The 9,447-nt window shown below is 48.7% G+C and overlaps 1 protein-coding gene and 1 long non-coding RNA gene across 3 annotated transcripts; one reads left to right on the plus strand and one right to left on the minus strand.

The window, feature by feature from the left end:
• Positions 1–332: 332 nt before the first annotated feature.
• Positions 333–6,792, minus strand: LOC118602797. Its single transcript, XR_004950786.1, has 3 exons — positions 6,387–6,792; positions 3,954–5,575; positions 333–1,981 (listed from the first exon to the last, which is right to left on the minus strand). It is a non-coding gene; the product is annotated as an uncharacterized LOC118602797 (long non-coding RNA).
• Positions 6,793–6,850: 58 nt separating this feature from the next.
• Positions 6,851–9,236, plus strand: THAP7 (THAP domain containing 7). 2 transcript variants are annotated; one of them, XM_016120168.2, is made up of 4 exons: positions 6,851–7,117; positions 7,543–7,698; positions 8,216–8,356; positions 8,538–9,236. In XM_016120168.2, the coding sequence occupies exons 1-4, from the start codon at positions 7,038–7,040 to the stop codon at positions 9,100–9,102; spliced, it is 942 nt and encodes a 313-aa protein (XP_015975654.1). In that variant the 5' UTR covers positions 6,851–7,037; the 3' UTR covers positions 9,103–9,236. The 2 variants fall into 2 exon arrangements, with proteins under 2 accessions (XP_015975654.1, XP_015975656.1); XM_016120170.2 differs by lacking the exon at positions 7,543–7,698 and having other exon boundaries at positions 7,026–7,117.
• The last annotated feature ends 211 nt before the right edge of the window (positions 9,237–9,447 follow it).

The following is a 9,447-nucleotide window of genomic DNA, read 5'->3' on the forward strand; positions in this document are numbered from 1 at the left end:
CATACTTGTTCTTTGGAGAATGGAAAAGTAATTTGGTTTGTTTTTTTGAGTCGTGGCATGGCTGTTTTCACCCTAACTCTTGGGATGGGCCCTTAAAGCTGCGCTGCCCAGCTCAAAGCCAGTTCCTGACCTCCTTTTCCACATAGGCCTTTAACTTTTCCCTGTTATGTCCCTGCGGCAAGTCACTACGTAGAACCTTCTGCCCAAAACACTTCCCCCAAACGTAATCAGTGACGACCGCCCACCCTTCCCATTACAGGCACTGCCACCAGGCAATCATAAACCCTTGGTCCTTGTCTTTCTTGCCGAAAGAATTCGACAGAGACAGAGTATGAGTGGTGAAAGTAATGGCTTTATTAAGCAAGATTATGGGCATAGGAAGATTATGGTCTGCCTATGAGTGAGCTACGTCCTGACTGGTTTCTAGATTGGCAGATTAAATGGGTTAGGGTTCCTGGTTTCCTCTGAAGGCTACCCCTTGATTTGTTTTCCTTATTTCGGTTTTCTGTTCACCATCTTGAGCGAAACCCTTAATGCTAATGATATGTATAGTAAACTTATAATGAGCAAGAGGAGCAAGAGATTACTTCAGGATACTAGAAACTACAGTTTGCACGCGTACTGCCTGGGGATTTGTGGTTCCTTAAGATAGTTTTAGTCTGGGCCAATCACATAACAGTGGTTTTAGAAGGTAAGCCAGATCTCACAGCTGAATGCCAGGGCTACCTTGAGTCCTATTTAACTCCTGCTTTGTATCCCCTCAGAGACCTGATACTCAAAATCTTCTGTGGGGAGATGCGGGACCAAGATCAGCCTTATGTACATGCTTCCTGATGATAAGGGGCAGTAGGCTCTATCTAGTGAGGACCATGGAATTCTCACCCTGCCTGGTCAAGGGATCCTAGTGCTCTCCACTGTAGCTGTTGCTTCTGTCTTAAAGGAATGGGCTGAAATCCCTGCATAACCATCATTTTAACATGAAACTGTTATAATCTGGAAAAGATAATTTTATTAGATTAAATGTGCATGGTCCAAAGAGGAGAAGTATTAAGATGAGAGGGCCAGCAAAGGGAAGGAGCCCAGAAACCCAAGACCAGGTAGTTTTCCATGAGCAATAACTCTGGGAAGCCTGCTTTGTAAGTTGGGATGCCTTGGATAGGAACCCCTGAATGTCTTCTTGTATCTGGCCTGTTTGACCCCAAAACAGCATTGTTCATTTAACATGGTGCAAACACCTCCCTTGGCAATTAAGGTATCAAGTGCTCTGCGGTTAGTAAAACCACTGCTGCTAATGAATTGGTCTTGAAAATGTCTAATAGAAATGGCCATCAGGTGCTTAGATCTGCTAGCTCAAGTGAAAGGTTGTGGTATACTTGTGAGGAGGTAATTATTCCTGCCAGTCCTGTGGCTCTTCTAGTCACTAGTCCCAGTCCATTCTTGCCATTCCCGTGGCTGCTGTGGTCGTTATTCCCAGTCCAACTAATAAGGGAATCAAAATGTGTATTCTTTTTAATCAGAGTAGGTGTGTGGTGGAAAGAGCATGCATAAGTAGATAACTGGATAGGGCTATGTCCAAAGGTATTTGTCCCACAAAGGAAATACAGTCCTGATTTGCTAGGAAGGAATCCAGATAGAAGATACTGTTGAGTTTTGTGATTTAGTTACATAAGAAGTAGCAAGGGTGCTAGTGGCTAAAGGAGTGAGACAAGGCGTGGTAGCTTAAGATCCTATTGGTAAATTTTCCCAGAAGGGAATAATGCTAATTCGGCAGTAGTTTGGAGGATAGCCGTCTTAGTTTCTTTCTCTGCCTTAGTATTTTCCTGAACCATATAGCATCTGTCTTTTTGATGGCCACCTCAGTGTATTACTGCTGTTTTGGTTCCTTGACCACCTCTAGGAGTTGCAGGATTTCTTGCCCCTGTTTAATAGTGGTATTTCTGGCAGGTAAAAGTCCTCTTTCTTCCTAGATGGTGGCATGAGCCTGTAGGACAAGGAAGACATATTTTGAATCTATGTAAAATAGGCAAGATTTTATCTTTTCCTAGGATTAAAGCTCACATCAAAGCAATGAGCACTGCCTTTTAAGCCAAGGTCATGATTGGCAAAAGATGAGCCTCTATGACCTATAGGCTCAACAGGATATCCTACTTTTCTTTGTCCATTTTGTATAAAGCTGCTGCCCTAAGCAAACCATTCTTCCTGATTGTCAAGGGGTATATCTAAAAGGTTGATTCTGCTCGAATAAACCTGGCCAATGATGTCTAGGCAGGAACAGGTTAGCACTGGGGACATCTCAGTTGGCATAAGTTGCGTTCAAGTATTACATGGCTTTAGAATAACTTCTGGAATATCTCAAAGAAGGGCTTGATATTTAGTGAGTCTTCCTCCAGTAAGCCAGAGATGGCCCTTCATTTCTAAGACTCCTTGGACTTGATATGAGGTGAAAACTTCTAGTCTTTGCCCTAAGGTTAATTTGTTGGCTTCCTCAACTAAAGCAGTGGCCACTACTGTCCTTAGGCAGTACGGTCATCACAGGCCACATTTTCTAGCCTCTTAGTAGCCAGCCCACCGGCTGAGGGATGTCCTCTAGTTTCTGTACTAGGATTTTCATTATTGTTTCTTGTTTCTCTGCTACATTCAGTAAAAAGGGCTTATTTAAATCAAGAAGGCCTAAAGCTGAGGCCTTGGTTAGGGCCCTTTTAATTTCCTCAAAATCCCTATTTTATTCTCCTGTCCATACCAGAGGTTTTTAATCAGGGCCTTTGGTGGTCTCATATAAAGACTCAAGCCATTAGTCCAACTTCTGGGATCCAGATGGTGCAGAAACCTGTCGTTCCAAGGAACATGTATAACTGTTTCCTAGTTTTTGGAACCTCAAGGCCCCCAGATAGCTGTCTATTTCTAAGAGTCAAGACATATATTCTAGATAGCTGACTCATTGCTGAGAGACCCAAGCTTTTTTTGGTGAAACCTTTTCTCTTCGACCTTTGAGAAAATTAAGAACAGTGATAATATTTTGATTTGAGGCTTCTCTAGAGGAGGAGATCATCTATATATTGGAGAATAGTCCCCTTTGTAAACTGTAGTTCTCTTTTAAGTCCCTTCCCAGCACTTGAGCAAATAAATGGGGACTATCCTTAAATCCCTGGGGTAGTACTACCCAAGTATATATGGTTATGAACACCCAGTCACGGGATCCGTCCACTCAAAAGCAAACAAATACAGTGAAGGCAGATGGACAGAATAAAAAAAGCACCTTTTAAATCTAGGACAGTAAATCCATTGGTATCTCCCGGGATTTGGGCTAATATGGTATGTGGATTTGCTACAACGAGATGAAGAGGAACCACAGCTTCATTTATTGCCCTTAAATCTTGGACCATTTGATATTCTCCATTAGGTTTGCTTATGGGAAAGATGAGGGTGTTACGTAGTAATTGATGGTACCAGGGAGACATGTTTAAATTTTTTTTTCTATGAAAAATTGGAAGTCCCTTCAGGGCTTCTGAAGTGGATACTGTTTTTTTTACAATGGTGTTTAATCCCAGGCTGTAGATTTATTACTATCAGTTAAACAGTTAAGGCCTTGCCAGGAATACCCTGGTCCCAAATTGAAGGTTCTACCTTTTCTAGAGAATGAGCTGGGACATGAGCAATAGTACTGTCCTCAGATAGTATCATGGTTAAAGTTGGTCCAGGGGTGTCTCCTGGTAAACCTTAATATATTCCCTGGGCTATTTAGAAGGTCTCTCTCCAGCAGGGGAATAGGACACTGGGGCATGACTAGAAAAAAATGAGATTAATTTACCTCAGAATTGGCAAAGGAGATAAAGAGGTTTTAGGATCTCCATTTACCCCAGTAATAAGTATATTCTTGGAGGTTAAAGGTCCAGTGTAAGAAATCAGAGCAGATTAAGTGGCCCCTGTATTAATAAGAATATCAGATTGCTCACCTGCCATGTCTAGGGTCACCTAGGGTTCTTTGGTGATGATGAGGTCATCGGTGGGTTTTAGGGCCACTGGTATCCCCAGGCCTCTTCACTCCTCTAGCGCAGCCACTGTTGAGGCAGATTGCTTCCATACTCTGAGACTGGGGGCAGTCTTCTTTTCAATGGCCTGTATCTTTGTAAAGAGGACATGGCCCTGGGGGCAGCTGTTTGCAGCAAGAACCCAATGGCCGGGCAGCTTGCATTTGAAGCAGGTTCTACTACCTTGATTACCTGTAGTCTGGAGTCTTCTTGGTCCCTCTGAGTGGCCCTGAGGTGGCAGGATATTTCCAACTATTGCTGACAGCCAGGGCTATGAATTTAGCCTGGGCCCTATTCTGTCTTTTCTCATGCTGGAGCTTTTCTTCTTAATTTTGATCAGTTTTTAAAGAAGGCGAAGTCCAGTAGTTGTGCCATTGGGGTTTGAGGTCCTAAAACTTCTGGAGTTTTTCCTGATAATCAGGGGCTGACCGATTAATAAAATGTTGGCCCATTAAAAGACTGGCCTTCAGGGGTAGAAGAATCTAGGTTGGTATATTTTCTATAGGCCTCTATAAGTCACCCCTGGAAAAAGGCTAAGTTTTCATCTTTCTCGAGTTATTCCCTTTACCTTTTCATAGTTAGTCGGCTTTTTAATGCATTTTCTCATTCCTCCTAAGAGGCATGAAACCATATGGTCCCTTCTCTGATTTCCCAATTGTATAATAATCCTAATTTGGGTCCTGGTTAGGGACTGCTTGGGCTCCTCCGACATAGGTATCCAGATGATAAACTGATTTTTGTTCTCCATGCTGTTGAGCTGCCTCCCAGATTGTGTTTCTTTGGGAGTGCAGCTGGTAGTAATTACAATATAAATATCTCTTCAAGTTTGGTCAAAGGCCAAAAAAGTCAGGGCTTGCAAATTATTACTGAATCAGGAGGGGTCTTTGGAGGACCATCCGAACCTTTCCTTACATTGAATTAAGTCCCTTGAGAGGGACATGGACTCAAACAGTCCCTTTTTCATCAGCTACCTCCCACAAGGGTAGTATCTTTTGGGGTGCGGGATGATAGGAAGTCTCACTGTGGGTGACTCCTACAGGGCTGACCTCTGCGTTTCCAGAAAGGCATGGATAAATGCGGGTATAAGGCAGAGGGCCTATTGGCCCTGGTTCTGAAATGGGACTGTCAGGAATAGATGAGGGAAGGGGGGTCCTGCCTCCAGATTGGGAGGTATCTGAGGTCCCCCCTGAGAGACAGTGGGTTGTTGAGAAGGGAAGGATCCAGAATATAGGAGGGCTCTCTCTTGGCCCTGGTTTCTGGGTGCGAGGACTTTGGAGAGCAGGATTTCTGGTATAGAACCATAAGGCCTGCCTGTAGGGGATTTCAGACCATTTTCCCTGTCTTCTGCAGAATAAATCTAGTTGTAACATGATATTATAACTTAGGCTTCCATTTCCTCATTTTTCTCTCTTAATTGGGGCCGTGTGTGTGTGTGTGTGTGTGTGTGTGTATTTTCCTTATGTCACCTAGTTAACATCTCCAATTAAAATGTATCCCAGCAGGAACTCAGGTGGAATGGAAGATGTTCCCTCATATTGATGAGCAACCTGTAATGAATAAAAAATGATTTTAGATCTCTATAGGTGTTCCTATATTTCCAAGAACCTTTTGGAACTGATAGGGATCATGCATCCTTGATTTCCAGTAGTTATCAGCAGGTAGGTGTCCCTGAGTATCCCACTAACCTGGCTGAACGTCTCCAGCAGCAGCCTAGGCTCCCCATACACTATTAAAACCTGAGCTCGTCTTTTGGGAACTATAGACTTTATGTCCTATGATCAATCTTCCTAGACTCCCTACTCCTGGCATCGGTATGTATTAACCACCTTACTGTGTCCCAAGGTCTCATTAGAATGGCCAATCTAAATAGTCAAAGGCAGCGGTTGCCACTGGCGCTTACAGATTTCAATTCTCTGAGAAATGTACTGTCGGATGAGGCTAAAATTATATAGTCCAATTATGACCCAGTTCCAAGTGTCCTCATGCCTCCCGCAGATAGAAAGCAGGTGGGACAGGAGACAGGCAGAGAAAAGTCTTGGTTATCAGAATCAGCAAGGATGTTTTCAAGAGCAAATGACCAGGGATGTGGCCAAGTAGTTGTGTTCCAGAGACAAACAGGAAACTCCATGCTAGAGTCTAGGAGATGAAAGCGACAAACCCGAGGAGCGTGGCAGCCAATGAGAGAAGCTGTGATCCCTAGAGGGATTCCTGTTCGAAGTACTGCGGAGGAGAAAAGATAGGAAGAGGAAAAGGAAAAATGAGAAAGAATCATGTCCGGAGAGAAGAAATTAGAAGCAGGCGTAGCCGAAGTTAGATCGGATGTACTTAGGTCCTCTAGCCTGGGTGAAGACCCCTTACCTTAGCACCTTAGCGATCCGAGTCAGGGTACAAACACCTCTCCAGAAGTTAAATCGTGAGCACTGGTTTGTGTCACGTTCTTTAGATCACGCGTCCCGGCCACTTATTCTTGTCTTTGGGGTTTCCTTTCTTGCGATCGGGGCCTCCCGGGGCGGCCTGCGTGGGTCCCGAGGCACTGCCAGTTTCCCGCCGCCGCACCGCGTAGACCGATACGCCCGGCTCTGCGCCGCCGAGTGTTGAATGCCAGGCGTTGACCGCCAAGAATTAGCCACCAAAAAACAGAGGTGCCCACATTGCGATGGCGCAGGCGTCCAAAGACCACGAGATGACGCCAGCATTGCAGCGACCCGTGATCCCGCCGCTTCCGGGGGCCGCCCCTCCCCTCGGGCGAGCGCTCCGCGCTTCCGAGTCTCTATGGTACTAGCTTCCGCCACTCTCCACACATCGCGAGACTCCGGCGGCTTAGCAATGGCGCAACCGTGAGCGCCGCTGACGGGAGTCAGGAGGACCGGCTGGGAAGAGGCTGCGGCGAGATCGGGCCGGGAGAAACCCGGAAGGCCAAGGCCGCCCGAATCGGAGCGGCGGCTGGGGGCGCGAGGCCCCTCCTGGTCCGGACATCCGCCCGTGACCAAGCTCCCGCCTCTTCCCCAGATGCCGCGTCACTGCTCCGCCGCCGGCTGCTGCACTCGGGATACGCGCGAGACGCGCAACCGCGGCATCTCCTTTCACAGGTCAGCGCGCGTGCGTGCTGGCGCGCGAAGGTTCGCGTGCGCATGTGCGCACTTTGACCACCGCTTGAAGCCACGATTGCGCATGCGCCTTGTCGGGTTGCGAGGGGGGAGGCTTCAATTTGTGCGTGGAGAGGATGAAGAGGACAGTTTGGGTGGGAATGAGTTTAGACTGGAAAGAAAGAACTGGAAGTACGCGGGGACCATCTGTTCTGCAACTCTTACCTGCTAGATGATCCTTACCAAGTTGCTCTCCTTTTTAGGCTTCAGTTTCTTCGTCTGCCCGAGTGGGCGGTGCTTACCTGACAGGATTGAAGGGCAGTCTCTTGGCAGCATGTTCAGGGCCTGCTCTTCCCACCTGGGGAGCTTAGGCAGCATGAGCCCAGGGCTGCAGGCAGCCTGCGGCTCATGGGTTTGTGGCTCCACAGACTTCCCAAAAAGGATAACCCAAGGCGTGGCTTGTGGCTGGCCAACTGCCAGAGGCTGGACCCCAGCGGCCAGGGCCTATGGGACCCAGCATCCGAATACATCTACTTCTGCTCCAAACACTTCGAGGAGAACTGCTTTGAACTGGTGGGAATCAGGTGAGCCTCCTTGCCAGCCAGTATTGGGGCCTCTATAGGGCCCGATGAGCAGCTGGCTCGGGAACAGGCAGACCTGGCTTCAAGGGTAGCTGCCTCTTCCCATCTCTGTACTTCAGTTTCCTCTTCTGACAGATGAGGACAATAAGACTCACCTCAGGATGACTGTGCCAGTGACGCAAGAGAAAGACATTAGCTTTTCCAGAAGGTGTCTGGAAGCACTCCGTTCATTCCCCCAAGTCCACAAATAAAATAATTTTGTTTGGTTAACTCGGTTCTGGTGGAGCTTTTCCTTGCACCTTAACTTTGAGGAGGCCTGCAGGGAAGAGATTGGTGTAACTCTGCCAAACTCGGCATTTCTAAAACTAACTCTTTGCTGTGTACCTTCCCACTCCCACTTTAGTACCACTGGAGACTCTGCTCTGGGGTGCTGGAGGGATCGCAGGCTCTGCACCCCTGCAGGTCAGCTGAGGGCGGCAGCGCTTGTTCTCCATCTCATCCAGGCTGCTTTCCCCCACAGTGGGTATCACAGGCTGAAGGAGGGGGCAGTTCCCACGATATTTGAGACTTTCTCCAAATTGCGCCGGACAACCAAGAGCAAGGGACACACTTACACACCTGGCCCCCCTGATGTCAGCCGGCTCCGGCGATGCAGGAAGCGGTATGTGCTATATGTGGTGGGCACCCCACTCCCACCCCAAGTCTGAGGGACTTTGCTTTAGGGTATCTACCAGCAGATGTGCTGGACAGGGTCCTGAGGCTGTGGAGAGGGTTCGGGGGCTAGTGAAGCGGGGTCTGGCAAGCCCTTACCCTGACTGGTCAGTCTCTCTCTTCTCCCACAGCTACTTGGAGAGCCGAGGGCCCACAACTCCTTTCTCTCCACCTCCGCCTGCTGATGTCTCCTGCTTTCCTGTGGAAGAAGCCTCAGCACCTGCTGCTTTGCCTTCTTCTCCCACTGGGAGGCTGGAGCCTGGCCTCAGCAGCCCTTTCTCAGACCTCCTGGGGCCCCTGGGTGCCCAAGCGGATGAAGCAGGCTGCAGCACCCAGCCTTCACCAGAGCGAGAGCCAGAGCGGCAGCCATCCCCTCTTGAGCCGCGGCCTGTCTCACCCTCAGCCTACATGCTGCGCCTTCCACCACCTGCTGGAGCCTACATCCAGAATGAGCACAGCTACCAGGTGGGCAGTGCCCTGCTCTGGAAGCGGCGGGCTGAGGCTGCACTTGATGCCCTGGACAAGGCCCAGCGCCAGCTGCAAGCCTGCAAGCGGCGGGAACAGCGGCTACGGCTGCGGCTGACCAAGCTGCAGCAGGAGAGGGCACGGGAGAAGCGGGCACAGGCGGATGCCCGTCAGACTCTGAAGGAGCACGTGCAGGACTTTGCCATGCAGCTGAGCAGCAGCATGGCCTGAGGGGCCACTGGAACCAGGGCTAAAGGGTTGCCCATCAGGGCTGTGGCTTCTTCCTCAGAATACACCTAGAAAAAGACCTGATATAAGCTGCATCCATCCACCAGATGCCATAATAAAGAGGATTTCTGAAGGAGGCCCTGTATCTGGTTCAGCTGGGGGCTGGGCCTCCTCCCTGGGTACCAGGCTTGTTTCCCCATACAGTGGCTAGAACACCCAGAGGGCTGAGATCCTGGGGTCCAAGCTCTCAGCTGTGGAAAGCAGGAGCCCAGGTCTTGCCTGCCCCTTCCTGTTTAGGTCTGTGCCCAACAAGGTTCTCTGACAGACTAGATGCTGTGAGTAGAGGCC

This window comes from Rousettus aegyptiacus, unplaced genomic scaffold (genome assembly GCF_014176215.1).
Source record: "Rousettus aegyptiacus isolate mRouAeg1 unplaced genomic scaffold, mRouAeg1.p scaffold_m13_p_5, whole genome shotgun sequence".
In the NCBI taxonomy this organism is placed as follows: domain Eukaryota; kingdom Metazoa; phylum Chordata; class Mammalia; order Chiroptera; family Pteropodidae; genus Rousettus; species Rousettus aegyptiacus.

What these genes read in the sequence shown, in the direction of transcription:
- THAP7 (XM_016120168.2), top strand. Translation starts at nt 7,038, where the DNA reads ATGCCGCGTCACTGCTCCGCCGCCGGCTGCTGCACTCGGGATACGCGC. An exon ending in CGCGGCATCTCCTTTCACAG is followed by an intron (nt 7,118 to 7,542) that starts GTCAGCGCGCGT and finishes GTGGCTCCACAG; the next exon opens with ACTTCCCAAAAAGGATAACC. An exon ending in TTTGAACTGGTGGGAATCAG is followed by an intron (nt 7,699 to 8,215) that starts GTGAGCCTCCTT and finishes TTTCCCCCACAG; the next exon opens with TGGGTATCACAGGCTGAAGG.